The 22,181-nt window shown below is 40.0% G+C and overlaps 1 protein-coding gene across 1 annotated transcript in view; it reads right to left on the bottom strand.

Annotated features, from left to right (window-relative positions):
* The window catches only part of chrna9a (cholinergic receptor, nicotinic, alpha 9a), a 61,399-nt gene that overhangs the window by 5,232 nt on the left and 33,986 nt on the right, over positions 1-22,181 (bottom strand). The window contains exons 2-4 of the mRNA XM_059988631.1: positions 10,836-10,981; positions 9,613-9,767; positions 4,610-5,142 (exon numbers count right to left, since the gene is read on the bottom strand). Coding sequence (XP_059844614.1) covers positions 4,610-5,142; positions 9,613-9,767; positions 10,836-10,981 — 834 coding nt within the window. The remainder of the gene's footprint in view (positions 1-4,609; positions 5,143-9,612; positions 9,768-10,835; positions 10,982-22,181) is intronic.

Below are 22,181 nucleotides of genomic sequence, written 5' to 3'. Positions count from 1 at the left end.
ACGTGTACATGCTGTTGGTAGGATGTGGTCAGTCCTAAAGCGAAGCCATCTATTTTGAACGAAAAGTGCTAAGCAGCCAAAATAGATAGCTTGAAATTAATCTCCTCTGCAACACAACTTCTATAATCACAACACACCAAGAATGAGCGAGTTTTACATTGTTCATCTATCTTAAGATGTAAAGAAGACAAATCGTTGCTGGAAACCAATATTGTTAATTTACATTTTTCTACTAAATGATATCACAGACAGCAAATATAGAAAAAAAAATATGAAAGAATTGCACTTGCTTAGTGCCTTGCCTGGTTTCAAAACATCCCAAAAACTGTGAAATTCATGCATTTATCATCAAGAATAAATAAAGGTTTCCAATGCAATGGGTAATTCAACAGTAATTAGGAACTGATGCTGCATTAGCAATTTCATCAAACTGAAAGGAATGAGACAACTTTTTTTCTGCTTAGTATATTTCATACAGAGAGAGGACAGTAACATCGTGTCCCACCAATATATTAGCCTAAAAATTCATAAATTTAGAGGGGTTTTTTTTCCAGCCCCACACATTTGAAAACTCGTTTTTCAAACAGAACATTATTCTGAACATTGGGTTGAAAACTGGCTATCACATACTGTAGAAAGCAAGGAATTCAATTAAATGCGTCCTTCTCGGGCTGGAGGAATACACTTAGATAGACTTATTGTTTATATGTAAGCTGTTTGTTTACTATCATAAGACTAAGGAAATTCATTATGTTCCGGTTTACCCTTTTATAGATGCACAATAGAAAGTACCCCGTTTGAATGCATTAAGAAACACATAGAGTGAGTGGGTGAAAATCTGGCAAATGGAATTTAATATGGAAAAGTATGAAGTCATGTTCTTCAGTAAGAAGAAACAAAAGGCAGGTTGTTAAAATAGATCCTGCAAGTGAGCAAAGTTCAGAGGGATTATAGCATTCTAGTTAGCAAGCAGTGAAGAAGGAAAGCAGCATGTTATCTTTATTGCCAAAGGGGTGAAGATTAAGAGTTAGGAGATCTTGTTGCGTTTGAACAGGGTGTTAATGCCGACACGCCTAGAATACTGTACCCAGTTTTGGCTCTCTTACCTCAGAAAAGGATACAGCGACTTAGTCGTCAGTTCAGCAGGCTAACTTCCTGGATGAGAGGGATGTCCTATTAAAAGAGGCTGGAGAGTTCAGGTCTGTAATCCTTGGAGTTTAAAAACATTGAAGATTGAAGGAGACTTGACAGGATAGACACTGAGATGGGAGATGGGAGAGTCACTGCAAAACAAAAGGCCATTCATTTAAAAAAAGGAGTTCGAATTTGTTTATCTCAGAGGGAGTAAATTACTGGAATTCACTGCCCCCAAGAGTGCTAGAGGCTAGATCGTTAAAACTACTGAAGGTGGAAACAGATAAATATTTGAAAGATTGAGGAATTAAGAATATGGAGAAATAGCACAGGAGTTGAGGCCAGTTGTAAAGCAGCAATAATCATACTGAATTGGCCAGTCAGTGGTGTAGTGGCATCAGCATCGTATGGTCCTGAGTTCAAAGCTGGCTCTTTGCAAGCTTTCCATCCATGCTGGGTTGAGCATCAAGATAGCAACTCAGCCTCATGAAACATGGTCAAATGCTGCAGGAACAGCAAAAAATGTCGCCTGATGCGTCATAAGGCACGAACAGGAACAACAACAATCATACTGAATGGTGGGGCAGGAATGAGAGCCCTGGTGGCTTTGCTCCTCCTCATGTTTTCTGTCATCCGAGTGTTCGTTTCCATGTTGAATTTTACGACCCTGGTAGCCAATAGACTACTTTTTGCCAAGAGTCATCTTTGCAGTTTCAATATCAAATGATTTCAATTTCCAGTGGTGTACCTTTGGCAGGTAGTGCTCATTGCCCTGGGAGAATCTGTTATTGAACACTCCAAGGCCACAATGTAATTCTGAACTACTAGATAACCCACACCAGGTAAACCCTTCACTTGTCTCTATTCCTTCTGTTGGCCCCTGTATCCACACAATACAAATGATACCAACCCTCTTACCTGCAAACTGCACTACCTACCATAGCCTCTAATTGTCCATGGTCTTTAATTCCCAATCTTCAACTTCCTCCTGACAAAGTGCAAACTTCCAGTCAAACACCATGACCAACAACTCCACATCCTCAGCAGGTCTTGATCAGGTCCCAAATGCCACCCAAAGGTCACATTCCCCAAACCTGGCCTTGGACCCATTTTAATTATGCACACTGCTACACATAAAAGAAAATGAGCAAACGGCCTTTCAGAATAAGCCTAACATGATAGTTGTCTGCAGGCTATAATCAAAACAGTTGCTGGTGTGTGACACAACACCTATGCAGCAATCTATCAGGGCTTAGAACAATTTCTAAATCACCATCTTTTCATAGCTTTGGAAGTAGCGTAAAACCCACACAGATTTCCAAAAGTTTGGATTTAGTTGTGCATTCAGTCACCATATGTTGCCGACAGTCTTTCACTGTAACAGTATAAACAGTAGAATAGCTATTGTTTCTGCAGTAAAATCCAGTCCACTTACGAGCTGAACTGCAAATGGGTATATGAGGCTAATTTCCAATTGATACACAGAAGCAGTATAATGAATGAGGACAGTGTATCAGTCAAGTGAAATAGACAGACCTGGCAGATAAAATTTCACACAGTGGTACATAATGATTCACCTTGACAAGCAAGAATTGTCTGAAAAAATCTGAAGGAAATACAAGAACAGTGAAATATTGACACATTTTTGAAGGATGAGATGAGAATGCTATTAAAAAAAGCATTTAATATGTTGAACCTTGTACACATAGCTAGAGTATACAAAAGTAGACATACTATCTATAAAACAGTGATTAAACCAATGCTGGAATATTGCAGCCGATTGTCGCCACACAGTTAAGGGTATTAGCAATTGATGCAAGAATGAGCCAAATGACCCCTTAAGCTTGTTTGATCATTCACCGAGCATAAATCCTGCATTTCAAGTACAATTTCATACTCAATTCTGATATCTATCAGTCACTTCAAGCACCTAAAACTCTTATCAGTTATGATATTACTAAGCGACTAAGTGAACACAGCCCTTTAAGCTAAACGATATCACACACTTACAGCCCTCCTCGTCAAAGCCTTGAGATGAAGGAGAAGTTGTTTATTGGAACAATGCCAGGATTGAAAGCTTCAGGCTAAACCTTGTGACAGAAGAAATCAGAGTTGTTCTCAGAGCAAAGTAGGTTAAAGAGAAATTTGGAGAATGTGCTTGAAAAAAAAAGTTGAAAACTGTTTTCAAAAGAGAAAAGTGATTGCAACCATTTAAGACATTTTATCTAGCAAGTCCAAATGCAAATCAGCCTGTGGCAATGAAATTATTTCTACCACAGTCACTTCCAGATTGATATCATTGATTGAGGGTCAAAATAAGCTGAAACCACTTCAGCCCTTTCGTTCAAAACCATCCTCTTGTCAGATCACTGACACTGTCCTACAGAGCTCCATCCCATCCAGAAGATAAAATGCAGATGAACAGCAATTCAGAAAGTTGACCAGCTGATCAATGGTCTCAAAGGATAGCTACTTAAATTTACCATGCCATGTATTAAGGATGAAGGTAAAATTTAAATGGTATATATAAACAAAAAAAAAGGAGAGATTATATTATAAAGGCATATTTCTAGATGACCTCTGTTCCTTTCCTGGATGACATATGTTTGCTAGAGAAGCAAGATCAAGGTCATTGGTGTTAGAATAACATATTTCTTCACATTGCGTAAGAAGAAATCTTCACTCAAAGCTATTGCAGTACGTATTGCAATTTAACCTGTTGACACCAATACCCCAATCGTCAACTGTGCTGAGTATAGGCAGAAAGAGATTGAACCAGATTTTGCTGGGACATTCAGAAACTCTGAGGAACATTGAGAACTGACAGAAAGCTGAGAGCATGATAAGGACATCTGCCAAAGGAATTTTCAATGGTTTCATTGTCTGCATTTATTCTGGCTCAGACAAGTGACCCAATTACAACTCAGGAGGTCACAGCATTGCCAAGGTCATTGTCAATCAGAAGGAATCCGTACAAACCAAGTTTGGATGTGCCCATAATTTAGCTGTGAGTGCAGGCATCATTAAGCCAAGTCTACATTATTAAAGGGGCAAAATAATCTATTTCACTCAAAGAACTGTATAATATGAATATTGATATCAAAAGTTTGGAGTTAATTTCATTATTTCATTCCATTGCTGGGACTTAACAGAATGTGTACATATGTGCAAGGATAATATTACAGCCCAAGTACAGCATAAGAAGCCCAAAGTACGGAACCTTCAATAACTACTGTTAACTAGATATCAAGTTATGTTCAAATTCTGCAAGGTTTATCTAAAGCAAGTTTAATGATTCCACATGTCCAAGCTTCATTTAAAAGGTTAATTCTGAAACTCCAACTGCCACAATGTTCTTTCAAACCTAGTTTAGTCTAAGAGATTCTACATTTACGGGAACTAAAAAACTGCAAAAATGTACTGTATGCACCGACTACTTCAGAGCTGAGAATAGTACTCTAGGATAGCCACTTACCAATCAATGGAACACTTTCAGATGGAGGCATGCTTTCTGCAACCATCAGCTGAAACACAGTCAGTGCCAGCAGAACGGTCACACCAAGTGACACCTTCTCTCCAGAGTCAGCTGGTAGGTAAAACCCTAATGGAGCCAGGAATGAAATCATTACACATGGGATCAACAAGTTAAAAATGTAAAAGGAAGACCTCCTTTTGAGAATTAATGTGTATGTGACATCTGGGTAGGGGTCTGAACAACAGCCATATGTTATCACATTTTTTGTTACTGGCATTCCAAGTACTTCCCATTCCACATTCTCCACAAAATCAGTCAGGTCTCCACTACCAAGTCCATTTGTGATATCAACCTGGTTTCCATTGTAGGTCCACGAGCCAAAAGTAAGGTTACATCTCTGATCATCAAATGGGAAATAAGCCACATCGACGACACACGAGCTCTTGGTAATTGCAGGTGAATCCCATGTAATCTGCCCATCGTATCTTAAGACCACATTAGTCTCCATGGATCCAATAGATTCATCATCAGCTCTAAAATAAGTTACCAACAGAACTTACAGTTGGTTACAAAGACAGAACTTCATTAAAAATTTCAGTAATATCATAGTTCAATACTTGAAGGTCAAATAAAATGATTGAGAATTTATCAAGAGTTTAGAAGTATTTTGGAGAAATTAGAAGCAATTACAACATGATAGAGAATTAGACATAGTTTTTAAAAATCTAGCTGTTCAATGCATGGAACTAACAGATGGAATAGATGAACTCTTGACCTCACAATCTACATCTTCATGGCTTGTGGCTTATTGTCTATCTGCACTGCCCTTTTCTCTGCAACTGTAACACTACAGTATATCCTGCTTTCTATTATTGCTTTTCCCCCTGTACTACCTTGATGCATTGATGTGATGAAATTATCTGTATGGATGGCATGCAAAACAAAGTTTCTCACTGTACCTTAGTAAGAGGGCCTTGTTGGTCAGTGTTGACCATGGATGTTGCATCCTAGCTGTCTACGTTATCGATAGGCAAGCCAGAGCAGTACGATATAGAGAGCGAGCTGTCACCCACTCAGCAGGTTCCTCCTCTCCGTGCAGCTGATGAATCCAAGGGAACAGCAGAGGCTGATACAGTTTGGCAGCAGCAGCTTCACAAGAATTGCCAGTCAACGTTGAACTCAACGTACGACTGCCTTAGGGACTCCAGCTCTAGGTTTTTCCTCGGGGTTTACCCACATGACTAGGTATAGCCACCAGTCATAGTTTAATCAGAGTTTTCCTTCTCCTAGATGAGCTGCCTACCACAGCTGATGAGCCCCATCTGCCCAAAGTGACTGGGTTTGAGACACCAGGAACCCACCTTTGCCCCTTCTCCTGTCAGTAGAAATGGTTCCGCTGGGCTAAGTAGCTATGCCACAGATGAAAGCCAGGAGCTGGGTTGTTTGTCAGAGGGTATTTGAGATGCACGCAATAGGGAGCATTTAATAGGTAGTGGGAGATTATCCTCAGTAACCCCCACCCCCAGCTATGACAACCTTTAGGTTCCTGTACCTCAATACATGTGAAAATAGTGAATAAATTTATCAATTTCATTTAATTTACCAATGAAAGCAAAGTATGGTGAAATTACTTTATTGGGAAATTGGTAAATCTAAAGAAATAGTGATATTGATGAAGGTAAGAATGATTCTAGATATTCATAATTTGATCTCTGACACAGGGGAAATGAAATTTCAAATACTGAGTACAAGAGGATTAAATAGTTAAAAAGTTACCAAAACTGAAGAAACCACCACATAATGCTCAGAGGGATGATAAAGATAAGAAAAACAAATGTTAAATAAAGGAAAAGACATCTGAGGAGGGACTACAAGAAAATGAATCACCTGAATGTATTAAACAGAGCATTCACCAGTGACTAATCAGGACATCACAAGATTGAGAGGATTGGATTTCAATCAGGTCCATTGCCCAACTAGAAAAAGGCAGCATCAAGCAGATCAAGGCACTGTAATAGAGCATTGACCAGCCACCAATCCGTGTCTGGGATTGATTAACAGCAGAAATTTAAAGGAAGGTGGGGCACACACGCTGTCATCTGAGTGGACAGAGTCAGAGTGGTGATCTTGAGGCTTTAGCTCTTCGGTTCTTCAGCAAAGTGAGGCTTCAGTCAGAGAAAGCAAAGAAAAGAAAAGCTCTGTGTTAAGTTCTTCTTCCCTTCTTTATACCTACGCAGTTAGGACAGTAGGGATGACAGACAGAACAGTTGAATGCTCCTCTTGGGGGATGTGGGAAGGCAGGGAGACCTCCAGTGTCCCTGATGACTACAACTCTGAGAAGTCTGTAATGAACTCTGGATCATTCGGGAGGCTGAGGGGATGATAGATAGAACATACAGAGAGGCAGTTACACCAAGGAGCAGGACACAGGAGATAGGGTGACAGTCAGGAAGGGGAAAGGGGTTACAGAGACAGTGCAGAGTACCCTTGTGGCCATCCCACTCTACAGCAGGTGTATCACTTTGGATACTGTTGGGGCGGGGCGGGGGAGTTGACCTAACAGAGGAAAATCACAGTGGTTGGGTCTCTGGCACTGAGCCCAGCTCTGTGATTCAGAAGGGAAGGGGGAAGAAGAGATATACTATGGCAATCGGGTATTTGTTAGCTAGAGGAACAGACAGGAGGTTCTATGGGAGAGAATGAGATTCCCAGATGGCATGTTGACTCCCGGGTGTCAGGGCCTGAAACATCTCAGACTGAGTCCACAGCATTCTTAAGTGGGAGGGTGAACAGCCAGTGGTCATGGTTCATGTAGGTACCAATGATATGGGTAGGATGAGTGACAAGGATCTGCATAGGGAGTTCAGGGAGTTACGTGTCAAGTTAAAGGGCAGGACCTCCAGGGTTGTCAAATCAAGATTGCTACCTGTGCCACGTGCTACTGAGGCCAGAACTAGGAAGATTATACAGTTTAATACATAGTTAAGGAGTTGGTGTAGGAGGGAGGGCATAAGATTTTTGGATCATTGGGCTCTCTTCCAGGGAAAATGGGACCTTGTACAGAAGGAGCATTTTCCACCTGAACTGCAGAGGGCTAATATCCTAGTGAAAAGGTTTATTAATGCTGCATGGTGGGGTTTAACATGGAGTTGCAGGGGGTTGAGAACCAGAGTGTCAGAACAGTTAGAGGAGAGGTTGTGGAAGCAGATGTTGGTCAGACCTCAGACAAAAATAAGAATCAAACGATTGAGCATGATGTGACTAGTGTCCTGAGTTGTGTATACTTCAATGCAAGAAGTATCATAGGAAAGGCAGATGATAGTGCTGAAGATAAGGTTTACAACAGAGGCAATATGTCTAGAGGATAAGGCAAAACTGTAGTCACTAGGGTGAGTTGCACATAAAAGGTGGACAAAATCGAGAAGGGTGAATACAAAACTGATGGTATTATGTTTGAATGTAAGCAGTATACGGGATAAGGTAAATGAACTTCTAGTGCAGCTACAGATTGGCATGTATGATGTCATAGGCATCACTGAATCATAGCTGAAAGAAGGTAACAGCTGGGTGCTTAATGTCCAAGGGTACACATTATATCAAAAGGTCAGGCAGGAAGACAAAGGTGGCAGCATATCTTTGCTGGTAAAAAATGAAATCAAATCTTTAGAAAGAGGTGACAGGGTTGGAAGATGTTCAATCATTGTGAATAGATCTAAGGAACAACAAGGATAAAAAATACCTTGAAGGGAGTTGTATACAGACGCCCAAACAATAATAATGAAGTGGTCTACAAATGACCATGGGAGAGAGGAAGTGCATGCCAAAAGGGCAATGTACAATAGTCATAGCAGATTTCAAAATACAAGTAGATTGGGAAAATCAGGTTGGTGTGGGATTCTAAGAGAGGCAATTTCTAGAATGCCTATGAGATGGATTTTTAGAACAGCTCATTGTTGAGCCCACTAGGGAATCAGCTATTCTGGATTGAGTGTTGTGCAATGAACAAGAATTGATTAGAGAACTTAAGGTAAAAGAACCTTTAGTGAAAAGTGATCATAATTTGATCTAATTCACCCTGAAATTTGAGAAGAAGCTAAAGTCAGATATATCACTATTACAGTGGAGGAGTAAAGGGAATCACAGAGGCATGAGAGAGGAGTTGGACCGAATTTGATTAGAAAAGAACACCGGCAGGGATGATGGCAGAGCAGTAGTGGCTGGAATCTCTGGAAGCAATTTGGAAGGCACAGGATATATACATCCTAAAGAGGAAGAAGTATTTTAAAGGAAAAATGACACAAACATGGCTAACAAGAGAAATTGCTGTACCCCTTGACAATAAGTACTCCTGATCTGGTTGTTGCTCATTTTGTTGATGTTGCAAAAAAAAAAGTATTTTACACTTCATGACTGAAGCATATTAGGAAGTTTTATGAATCTTTCTGCACTGTACACAGATGGCCCTTACGGAGAAAACCCCAGCCATCCTACTGTTCTCCAGAGTGTCTGATGCCCATTCCACCAAACACACTCAATAAGCTATAAAATGGCTACTGACAATCCAAAACCCAATGAAGGAGAACAGAAGGCTGGGACGTGCAAAAGAGGGGAGTGTGGTAGTAAGGGTTTAAACAGAGTGGACCATGCCAGTAAAAGTCAGTAGACCACACAAATAAATGGATCTAAGGTTAACCCCTTATGTTCAAAATGCACAATGCGATGTAAATTTCTAGCTTAACATAAAGCCTAGGGCCAATAAAATCACCGAACTTTGGGCCAACTTAGTTTTCTGCAACACCAATTCATTTATACAAAACCAGCAAACCATCAACAAATTAATTATAACCTATACACATGTGTGAAAATGCAAATCGTTCTTATGCATGTCAACAAAATATCTTCTAATATAAAGAGAAGTACAACATCAAAAATGTGGTATTAAATTTCTAATGCATTAGGATTTTTAAATGAAATATACTAATAATCGATGATGTTCCACATACTTGTTATACAGAACAATGTCAGGTCTCCATACAGAACTACTAGGTATTCGAATAGCATCAAGTCCATCATATTTGTCTCGATCCCACTTGAGGAAAGCATCAAACCAGATTTGTCGAATCCAAAGGTAAGCAGTCAGAATTTGGTTCCTTTCATCCTATGTGCAAGAAATATAATCTCATAAATCAGAAATTTAAATCAATACTACTACAAAATATATCTACATTCTTCATCATATTTTATATACCCTCTTCTTCATGATTATCGTTACTTCCAACTTTATATTCACACTGTAAACTATCCTTTCTAATAGTCCACACCAATGAGGCATACACCATAGATGGAAACCTTTTGCAACACTCTAAATGATATTCTTATTGTTGTTAGGGAGACAACACACTGGGATTTGTTCACTGGCCCACTGAGTCAATACTGACAATTACCCATTTATATCAATCCTACATCTACCTTTTTTTATCTTGCCCACATTTTCATTCACCCCTTCTAAATTCATGCTACTCGTCCACACACCAGGGGCAATTTATATTAGCCTACCCGTTGTGACGAAAAAGGCACTGGATTGATTAATATTAACTCTGTTGCTTTCAGTATAGATGCTGCCTCATCGGTGGAGAATTTCCAATATTTCTGTCTGTACTTCAGATTTTTTGACAGGCACAGTATTTATCTTTTGTTGTTCTTATTCTTTGAAATCAAGACTTTAGCAGCATTCTACCATTGCAACTGTTGGATCTATCCAACAATGACACAAGTCAATCAGCAGTTACATCCTCTTTTCTATTACAGCTGAAAATCCAAATAGTAAAGCATACATGAGTAATTGATCGGCCTGTATTTTACAGAATATTGAAGAGTTGTTCACCATCGTTAGCCCACATCAATGAAGTAACTTTGCCATTTGCACGTTCACACACTGAACGCAGCTATCCAGATATCACTCTCTGTTTCATAACAAACTGGAGGGATGCTGCAAGTTAGTCCCTGCCCCCTGGGCCATTAAGACAGAAAATGGAAAATCCCATGTCCAATTACCCAAAACTCAATTAATGAACAACCCATTGACAGTTACTACCAAGCTTCAGAAGTGAATGCTGTCCACTTGAGCAGGGAAATGGTAGGACAAGTAATCCTGCAGAACTGTATCTTCAAAAGACGAAAGTATTTTCTGAGAATTTATAGAGACAGCTATCCAAACAGCTCTTACCATATCTTTAATTTGAGAAAGGGTGACTTTCAAAGTGACATTTAGCACGAGATCTGTATCTTCTACAGGCCTGAGTGCATCTGTATAATCTTCAAATAAGTTCTTAAACAGCATTTGAGCGTATCTTCCATCTGCTGACTCAATACCTGTTCAAACATGATTCAAGTTTCTGGTTAGTCAACCACGTCGATTTATTTAGAGTTATATACTGTTCAAACCAAAATGAATGGGAACTGGACAGTGATAGGGCTGAGAATGCGTCAGTTGGTATACAACTAGATGCAGTGCGTAACAGGAGCTCAAAGTCAAAAAGTATGATGAATACAGCACTGAATGTATTATATTTGAATGCACGCTATATATATGGAATAAGGTAGATGATTTGTAGTGGAATTAGTCACTGCCGAAGGAAGATCATAGTTGGGAGCTTAACATCCAGGTTGGTACTGGATCACAAGAAAGGGAATTTGTAGAATGCCTACAAGATGGCTTTCTGGAGCAGCTTGTGATTAGGCCTAACTGGAAAAAGGCACTTCTGGATTGGGTTTTGTGTAATAAACCAGATTTGATTGGGGAGCTTAAGGTGAAGGAACCATTAGCAGACAGTGGTCATAATGTGATATAACTTACCTTGAAGTTTGAGGGGGAGAAGATAAAGTTAAATTTCTTTAAAAAATATCAGGCAGAATAAACAAAGGAGAGTCAGTGGATTACTTGGGTTTTCAGAAGACCTTTAACAAGCTGCTGCACATGAGGCTGTTTAAGATAAGAGTCCACATTAATACAATGAATATATTAAAATGGATAGTAGATTGGGAGACTTGCAGAAGGCAAAGAGTCGGAATAAAGGGGGCCTACCCTGTTTGTCTGCTGGTTACTAGTGTTGTTCCACAAGGTATCGGGACCATTGCTTTTATCGTATTTGTCATTGATTTGAATGATGGAAATTAATGGCTTTGGGCAAACTATACAGAAGTAGGTGGAAGGTCAGGCAGTGTTGAGGAAGCAGGGAGTCTGCAGAAGGACTTGGACAGATTGAGAGAATGGGCAAAGTGGCAGATGGAATATAGTGTAGGGAAGTGTATGGTCATGCACTTTGGTAGAAGGAATAAAGGTGTGGACTATTTTCTAATCAGTGAGAAAATTAAGATGTGCAAAGTGTGTGTTTAATATTTCAGTAATATTTGAATCATATTGTAAATATATTTGATTAAGCATTCTTTGTTTAAATAATTCATTATGGGTTATACATAATAGTACGGGAATGGCATACGTCATTATGCCACCACATCGTATGTGCACTCCTCTGAAAGTAAGGAAGTAAAACTAAGAATGTACATGAGTTATTCCCAGCTCTGTGTTTTCCTTTCAATGAATCTTCATGTTTTGGAATTACAAAACCTAACACAAAAGGTCTTGGGAGACCTTGTGCAGTATTCCCTAAAGGTTAACTTGCAGTTTGAGTCAGTGGTAGGGAAGGCAAGTGCACTGTTAGCACTCATTTCGAGAGGACTGGAATATAAGAGCAAAGATGGGATGCTGAGTCTTGATAAGGTACTGGTCACCCTGCACTTGGAATATTGGGAGCAGTTTTGGACCCCTTACCAAAAGATGATATGTTGGTTTTGGAGGGGGTCCACAGAAGGTTCACGAGAATGATTTCAGGAATGAAAGGGTTAACATATGAGGAGCATTTGAAGGTTCTGGGCCTGTACTCACCGGAGTTTAAAAAAATCAGGTGATGTGCCATTGAAACTTGTTGAATATTGAAAGTCTCAGATAGAGCAGATGTGGAGAGGATGTTTCCTATAGTGGCTGAGCCAAAGACCAGAGGGCACAGCCTCAGCATAGAGGGACATCCATTTAGAACAGTGGTGAGAAGGAATTTTTTTTAGAATAGGGTAATGAATTCATTGCGCAGGGAGTTGAATTAATAGGCTGCAGAGGCCAAATTATTGGGTATATTTAAAGCAAAGGTTGATAGTTCTTGGTTAGCCAGGGGATCAAAGGTTACACTACAGAGAGAAAGCAGGAGAATGGAAAACCAATAAGCCATGATGGAATGGCGGAGCAGACTCAATGGGTAAGTGGCCTAATTCTGCTCCTATGTCTTACAGCCATATGGTCTAAACTTAATTAGAATGGTAGATTCACCTTCCCTGAAAAACATAAGTGAATAAAATAGTGGTGGTTTTTTTTTACAAGAAAGCACTAATTTCATAATAATTAGCTTTTAATTTCAAAGTAATTAAATTTAGATTTCAGTCTGTCCTGGTGAGATTAAAACTCATTTCTGTCCCATCAAAATAGTATCTTCCTAGTCTTTAACTATACAAACATATGAATTAGCAACAGAAGCAAACCAGTCAGTCCCTCAAGCCGCCTGCACCACTTAGACAACAAAGTTGAGGTGACAATCAGCCGTACTCAAATGTAATCTCGGTCTACCTGGAATAAACCTTCACAGTCTTGTTTATTAGATGTCTATCTATCAATCCTGAGTTTTAAAAAAAAGTCAAAGACTCTGTCTCTATTGCTCTTTGAAGAATAAAGCTCCAAAGACTCATCATCCACAAGGGTATTTTTTTTAACCATGATCCTATCTTAAATGTGACATCCTTTTATTTTAAATATCAAACCCTAATTCTCAGTTTTCCTGCAAGAGAAAACAGTTTGTGCACATCACTTTTCTCAGAATACCTTAGGAAACTTCCATTTTTCAAATTCTACCATAGATAGTCAAATCAAATCCAGAAGTGGTTAAATGAGAAGACAGTGAACTTCATATAATCTTCTAAAATGAGGTAATGAGTAATTTTGTGCATTTGCATTTTCCTTTAAAACCACATGAGGTTTTTAGCTCATTTATCCCAAGCTAACTCAAATTCTAATTCACATTTTCAGCTTATCAATAAGCATCCTGTTAAACTAAGCTAGTTCAGTCCAGCTTTAGTCCAAGGTTTGGAGCAGTGCAAGTGAGACACAGTCAATTCAGATCACCAAAATGAGATTATGCTTATCTTAGATATTGGGCCCACTGATGCAATTTATGCAAGAGACTGATGGGTTACAATAGTGCCAACACAATTATACATCCGTTGGTTAATCTGCTGATACTTTCACTGCTTCCCAACAAGAGCAAATTCTATTGAAAATACAACTCATTTATTTCTTTCCAAGAGATCACTAAAAATACATTTTATAGTGGTGCTAATAGCAATAATGATAATTGGATTATGCTAATGCTTTTGTCTTTTTTAACTGTGTGGAATGGCTGACTATTGTTTATAATTCATTCATTTTCTGAAAGTTGGTTATTACTGGCATGGCTGCTTTAAATGCCTTTCCTTAAGTTCCATCAAGTGGGCAGTGGTGAGCTGTGTTGGTGAAAATATTCCTATAATATTATTAGTAGTGATTTCCAAGATTTAAACTCACTAAAAAGAAGGGCTGGTGACATGTTTGCAAATCAAGATCAAGTCTGACCTAGAGAGAACTTGCAGGAAGTGGATTACTTGGTATCCTTGTTCTCTCACAGTCACAGATTCATTAACTAGGTAGTATGTTACAACTGCTGTCCACGCTGACCTAGATTCACATTTAAACCAATCCCTGTTGACCCATGCTTCTCCAAACCTTTCCTATCCATGTATTTGTTTGTCCAACTCTCCTTTAAATTTATTATTGTACCTGCCTCATCCATTTCCTCTTTGCTGTCAAAATAGCCAGAATGAGTAAACACCATGGATTTTTTAGGTGGCACAAACTTCAGTCACTCTACCTGTTGATGGTAGGAGTGACTCCTTATGTTAGGCTGCTTTGAGCTGGATGGTGTCAACCTTTTTGAGAGTCTTTGGAATTGGTTTCCTCCAGGCTTACAAATCAGCATGTGCCCCGTGATGCACATGACAAACATCCACTAACTGTTAAGGAAAATAGTAACTTAATATGGGTGGACTGCCACCAACTTTGGTTGAAGGTTAAAAGGCCACAATAAGCAGTATTTAATACTCCAGGTCAAAATGGGTAGGTAAGGTGATGTGACACACAGCTTCCAGCAGTCCTGAAGAAGCCACATCACAATGTGAATGAACCCGTTGCCTGATTGTGTTGCATGTGCAGTGTTAGTAATTGATCGTTTTATCTGGTATGACTGTATGTAGCTGGGACAGATTACTCTGAGCAGCAATCTCCCACCTTTCTACTTCAGTTAGACGGGCTCCTGATGCTTCCACTCCTTTGGTTGGTACCCTGACAGTAGAACTGAGGAGAGCAATGTAAACCTGTCCTAACCATTTGATTCCCAATGTGATGACAAGACCAAATAGCCAATCAAAGAGCATGTTGTCTTTGGATCCAGTAGAAGAGTCGGGCTTAGGTCCACTGTCATCTAGCAGGAAGGGAAAACGGAGGGTTGCAGAGGCTAGATCATTGTGGGTACATGAAAAGGAAGTAGATTTGGGAATTGAAAGCTACAGGGAACTGTCACAGAAGGGGAAGTTGTAATAGATCAGCAATGATCATATAGAAGGCAGGGTAGATGAGGGGCAGAATGGCTTCTTCCTCTTATTTTCTTATCACACTTCAGACAATACCACAGAAGGCTGATGTTGTCACACAAGCGACACTGGGTTACAACTTAAGCCAATCGTGAACATTCCTCCACTGTCATTGCTAGATTTTAGGCAACTTTCCACAAATTACAACGTAAAGCAGCAGAAATTAACTAGTACTTAAAAACACATAATTTAATTATTTCAATGTTCTGGAAAAATAAAAATTTGCTCCAACATGCGCCAATGAAACAATTCCTCGAAAAATAACATCAGAAACATTTAAATTCTACTCCGCAAGTTTGCTTTGAGGAATTCTCCTAGTGATTTAAAGAACATTATTGTCCCTTTTAGATAGAAACAAGTTTGAAGTGACAAGTCTAGAAAAATGCTTAAAAATTAGTCCTTAAATATCTGCCACAAGAGATTCTGAAGATGCTGGAAATCTTGAGCAATACACAGAAAATACTGGAGGAACTCAGCAAGTCGGGCAGAGGAATAAACAGTCGACGTTTCTGGCTGAAACTTTTCATCAATCTTAGCCTAAAGCATTGAGCTTATTCTCCTCCACTGATGTTGTCTAACTTGCCAAGCCCCTGCAACATTTTATGAGTGCTCTTTAAATGGCTTCTGCATAAAATAGTTTCCTTACCCAAAGCTATTCGATGAAATAAGAGAGCAATAAACCTTTAAATTATTTTTTTTCTCTCCAGACTACTTTTTTCCTCTTTTTGTATATTTTGAGATCAGCAGTGAACCTGGCCAGACCCAGTTTGAGAAATGCAATTTGATATTTCCATAACTTACTGTACAAAAAAAAATGCATAAATGAAAATAGCCAGTACGTAATATAGTCTTACCAATTATGAACAGTGCATTAAAGAGGAAAATAAATTCATAAGCCAAGAGGCAGGTGGATAACTTCATTCTCCAATATCTTCACCTCAGGATCGACTAAGAAGGAGTGCCCTTGCAGAAAGAAAATATTATCAAAAACGTAATACTTTTTATCGAACCAATAAAGTTATTTAATTGATGGGCATAATCACCAAAGACAGTCCTGTGCAACTCGCTGGAGTGCTCCAGGTGAGAGCTGGCCTGTGCTACACGAGACGCGCGCGACCAGGTGAGTTGCGGGTGACAGGTGGTTCTACTCAGCGTCCAGCTGGTGAGTGGCGAATGAATCCAACGGGCTAATCTGTTCAATCCGCTTCAGGAAAATAATTCAGCTCCGTGTTGCAGACTAACATAATTCTTGCCTTAAGACCACGAACAGGTGGATGAGATACTCGTTCGTAATGTTATGGTTATTTCGCCTGTAGTTCTGAACAACCGGGCGTCATTTTTCAATGTAGGTTTATTATGTGTCCCCGAGGCGAATGATCTACTAACTGCGGTTGACGAATCAACTGGTTAAAAACGGTCTTGGAACAAGAAGGAGAAATGCACAAAGAGACGAACATTCAAGCAGTAAAATTCTCCAGTCAATGAATTATGCAAGTGAATGCGAAGACAGGGATATTGCACGGATCAGGGGTGTACATTTTCAGTTACTCCTTCAATACACCGCTACTGAAATACTATTCGGTTGGTGCAGAGTGAGATGAAACACGTGGAGAACGCACAACAAAAGCTGTATTTAAAGGAGAAATCGAATGTATCGGGAAAGTCTGATAAAATCACTTAAGCTAACATAAGAGGAAAAATACCGCAGATACTAAAAATCTGAAGCACACAAACAGAAAATGCTGAAAAATGTCAAGCAGGCGATGTGATTGAGCCAACCCATCAGATCAATAAATATCAGAAAGCAAACAATTTATTTTTAATGAATCTCAGGAAATTGATGGTTTGATTAAAATTCCAGCTGGGCTTTTTGATTAAAATCAGAATTATTTCTTAAAAAATAATGTATTTTGTGTGTGTTGCATTGAGTACAAGAGCTGTGATGTTATGTTGAAGTTGTACAAGATGCTGGTGAGGGAAAATTTGGAGCGTTGTGTGCAATTCTGGTCACCCCCCTCCAGAAAAGATTCCAATAAGATTGAAAGAGTACAGAGAAAATTTACAAGGGTGTTGCCTTGAGTTACAGGGAAGGTTTGAATAAGTAGGACTTATTTCCCTGGAGCATTGGAAAAAGAGGGGAGATTTAATAGAGGTATACAAATTTATGGGGGTATAGATAGGATAAGTACTAGCAGGCTGAGGTTAGGTGAGACTAGAACCAAAGGTGAGAGATGAAATATTTAAGGGGAATTTGTCGTACGAATGTGGAATGAACTGACAGTGGATCTACATTCAATTGAAACATTTAAGAGAAGTATGGAGAACTGTACAGTTACAGGTTGATGGGACTTGGTGTGGGCTAGATGGACTATAAGTACTGCTTCTGTGCTGTTGTGCTCTAAAACTATAAGTCATCTTTATCACACAACAACTCCCTTCAAGAGTCTTAACAACAGGACAGAAACTTATCCTCAACCTGTGGCATGTGCTTTCATGCTTTTATATATTTTGTCTGAAGGAAGAAGGAAGGAGAGAGAATGACTTGGGAGAAGGGGTTTTTGATCATTTTGGCTGCGTTCCCAAGGCAGTACAAAGCATAGATAGGTTCAGGGAAAGGGAGGCTGATTTACATGATAGACTTGACTGCGTTGACAACTCTGCACATAGTTGCATGCTTGGGTAGAGCAGTTGCACAACAAACTGTGATATATCTGGATTTGTGCTTTCTATGTTGCATCTATAAAAATTAGTGAGGGTCAATAGGGACCTACTGAATTTCCTTAGCATTCGGAGGAAGTAGAGGCAATGATGTGCTTTCTTGGCCATAGTATCAATGTGGTTGGACAAGATAAGCTGTTGATAATACTTGCACCAAAAACTTGAAGCTCTTAACCATTTCCATCTCAGTGGCTTTGAAACATAGAGGGGTGTGTGCTCCACTCTATTTCCTGATGTCAAAGTTTTGCTGACATTGAGAAAGAGGTTGCTGTCTAGCCACCATACCACCTGACTCTCTATCTCCTTCCTGTGCTCTGTCTCATTGCTGTTTGAGATTCCACCCACTATGGTGGTATCACCTTTGAACTTGGGGATGGAGTTAGATCACAGAGTCGTGAGTGCATAGGGACTAAGGTAAAATATGTAACTCACTTATTAATGATACTATGGAATCTGCTTAAGCTACTTTCTAGCTAAATCAGCCTCCCTTTCCCTGAGCCTATCCATGCTTTGTACTGCCTTGGGAAAGCAGCCAAAATGATCAAAAACCCCTTCTCCCAAGTCATTCTCTTTATGTCACACTGTCTTGCTACTTTAATAAACTTTTTCTTTTTCTGTATCAGTTGCCAATTTATCTTAATTCAGTTTGATTTTTATCTTCTATTTGAAGAAGGTGTACTATCTACATTTAGCAATCCATGTAATGTAGGTTTGAAACATTACATTGACTGTAAGATTGTCTTCCATGTCCATTAAATCCTTTGCACATTAGTCATCTGTTTGTCATTTAACAGCTCAAATGACACTGACCAGGTTTAATGGCTGTATCCAAATGTCAAGTATCGTTTAAATTACTCACTGTAGATTTGACCATGCTGATATTACTCAGAGGACTTTTATTTATGACATTTTCTCTCTGCTAGAAATAATTCCATGATTTAAGAGTAATAATTTTAAATATTATTTTAGGAAACTGAATTTAAGAAATCAGTTTATTAAGGAATTAATATTAAGGAATTTGAATTTCAGAAAAGAACTATTGCCTATTTGTGCAACTACAGCACCAAATGAAAGGCTATTGAAAGTCCATTGCTTTTAATTGAGTTTCCAGGAGAACAAAGGAAGGTTCTGCTTTTGCCTTTTGGATACTATTAGTGGATCGGCCAAAACCCTGTAATACGAGCTTTCATCGGAGGTCAATTTTAGCACAGAATGCTAACAAGTTTTATGTTTCTGAATTTCATTTATCTGCTCTAATTAATAATGAGTGGCCATCACAGCCACTTTCAACCTCTAACAATTATTTAAGTTGTATAATACAAATGCAGTATCATGTTGCATTGCCGGTGTGATATCAGGGTGACAAGGTAACAGAGATATTGTTTGCTGGGATAAGATCATTCAATGAAGAAAACAAGTACATGATTTTCTACATTCCTCTGACAGTGTGAATTTTACATAATCAAATCTCCACATTCCCAATGTTCCTCCTAAACTCAATGTATTTTCAAATCCATCAACACTGATGCTTGTGCAGACATGTCTTTGTAGGGATAGTGAGGATTAGTCGGTATGCTATTTTGGTTTCTCCTTTATTAATAAAATGTTTTATACATCATAAATAAGGGAAAATCTGCAGATGCTGGAAATCCAAGCAACATACACAAAATGCTGGAGGAGCTCAGCAGGCCAGGCAGCATCTATGGAAAAGAGTACAAGCGACGTCTCGAGCAGCCTTTGGCAAGGCGTTACTTTTTTTCACAAACACAGTGCTCTAGATCATGCCATTTAGAAATAAATGGTGCACAGCTGTCTACCAGGAGGCAATTACCCAGTATGTTGACTAATTCACAGGCCATCAGTGAGGAGGAAGAAAACAGAAGTGTTTGGAGTCCAAAGCTAGTGCATCCAAAAGCATTGAAAATGCACATTTTGAAGTCACAAATGATATACTTTGTGAATACGATAATAAGATTATAGCCTTCTTGGTCTGCCTTGATCTATCAGATTGATCTGATAAGCAAATAAGCATGGTAGCCTAGTGGTTATCATAACGCTTCAGTGTGCAGTGACCCAAGCTGAATTCCCACCGCGGTTTGTAACAAATTGTACATTCTGCCAATGACTTGTGGGTTTCTTCTGTTTGGTGGACAAATTTTACATGTACAAAGGAAATGTAAGTTTATGCAACTCACTCTCTCTCTCTCTCTCTCTCTCTCTCTCTCTCTCTTCTCCCCCCCCCCCCTCTCGGAGCCACCATTTTAGAAAACCAGGCCCTTCAGCCCTACTTGTTCATACACATTGTGTTGCCCAACAATCTAGTCCTATATCCTTACGTTGGCTCATAGATCTCCATCCTCTCTTATCCTTGGCTTTCAAACTCATATCCAGATTTACTTATCATGCGTACATGGAAAGATACAGTGAAATGCCCCTTTTGCATTAACAGCCAATGTGCTGGAGGTACCCTACAAGTGTTGCCACACATTTCAGTAGAGTACGCTCACGATGCCTGGCAGAGCAAGACAGAACTCAACAACAGAACAACAAGAGAAAATTCAAACAACAACACACACAAAATGCTGGTGGAACACAGCAGGCTAGGCAGCATCTATAGGGAGAAGTGCTGTCGACGTTTCGGGCCGAGACCCTTCGTCAGGACTAACCGAAAGGAAAGATAGAGATTTGAAAGTAGTGGGGGTAGGCGAAATGATAGGAGAAGACCGGAGGGGGTGGGATGAAGCTAAGAGCTGGAAAGGTGATTGGCGAAAGTGATACAGAGCTGGAGAAGAGAAAGGATCATGGGACGGGAGGCCTCAGGAGAAAGAAAGGGGGGGAGAGCACCAGAGGGAGATGGAGAACAGGCAAACAACTAAATATGTCAGGGATGGGGTAAGAAGGGGAGGAGGGGCATTAACGGAAGTTAGTGTTCATGCCATCAGGTTGGAGGCTACCCAGCCGGTATATAAGGTGTTGTTCCTCCAACCTGAGTTTGGATTCATTTTGACAATAGAGGAGGCCATGGATAGACATATCAGAATGGGAATGGGACATGGAATTAAAATGTGTGGCCACTGGGAGATCCTGCTTTTTCTGGCGGACCGAGCGTAGGTGTTCCGCGAAATGGTCTCCCAGTCTGTGTCGGGTCTCACCAATATATAAAAGGCCACACTGGGAGCACCGGACGCAGTATACCACACCAGCCGACTCACAGGTGAAGTGTCACCTCACCTGCAAGGACTGTCTGGGGCCCTGAATGGTGGTGAGGGAGGAGGTGTAAGGGCAGGTGTAGCACTTGTTCTGTTTACAAGGATAAGTGCCAGGAGGGAGATCGGTGGGAAGGGATGGGGGGGACGAGTGGACAAGGGAGTCGCGTAGGGAGCGATCCCTGTGAAAAGCAGAAAGGGGGGGAGGAAAAAATGTGTTTGGTAGTGGGATCCCGTTGGAGGTGGCAGAAGTTACGGAGAATTATATGTTGGACCTGGAGGCTGGTGGGGTGGTAGGTAAGGACAAGGGGGACCCTATCCCGAGTGGGGTGGCGGGTGGTTGGGGTGAGGGCAAATGTGCGGGAAATGGGAGAGATGCGTTTGAGAGCAGAGTTGATGGTGGACGAAGGGAATCCCCTTTGTTTAAAAAAGGATGACATCTCCTTCGAAAGAAAAGCCTCATCCTGAGAGCAGATGCGGCGGAGACGGAGGAATTGTGAGAAGAGGATAGCCTTTTTGCAAGAGACAGGGTGGGAAGAGGAATAGTCCAGGTAGCTGTGAGAGTCTGTAGGCTTATAGTAGATATAAGAGGAAATTAAACTTCTTTCCTCACCCCCATCCACCCACATTGACTTCTACCAACTCCAGGGCAGACCTTCTGTCCCAAATCTCCAGCCTTCCGTCTCCAGGCTTTGGGCACCGGGCTTTGACTTCTGAGCTTCTGATCAACCTTTGGGCTTCAACCTTATTTTAAAACAATATCCCTTTGTTCATCAGAATCAAGTTTATTATCATTGTCTTATATGATGAGAAATTTATTTTTGTGGCCATAATACAGTGCAAAGGCATATGTGAAAATACTA

This window comes from Hypanus sabinus, chromosome 14, assembly GCF_030144855.1.
Source record: "Hypanus sabinus isolate sHypSab1 chromosome 14, sHypSab1.hap1, whole genome shotgun sequence".
NCBI lineage: Eukaryota > Metazoa > Chordata > Chondrichthyes > Myliobatiformes > Dasyatidae > Hypanus > Hypanus sabinus.
Note: the sequence above shows the minus strand (reverse complement) of the source record. Positions and strands in the feature narration are given on the sequence as shown.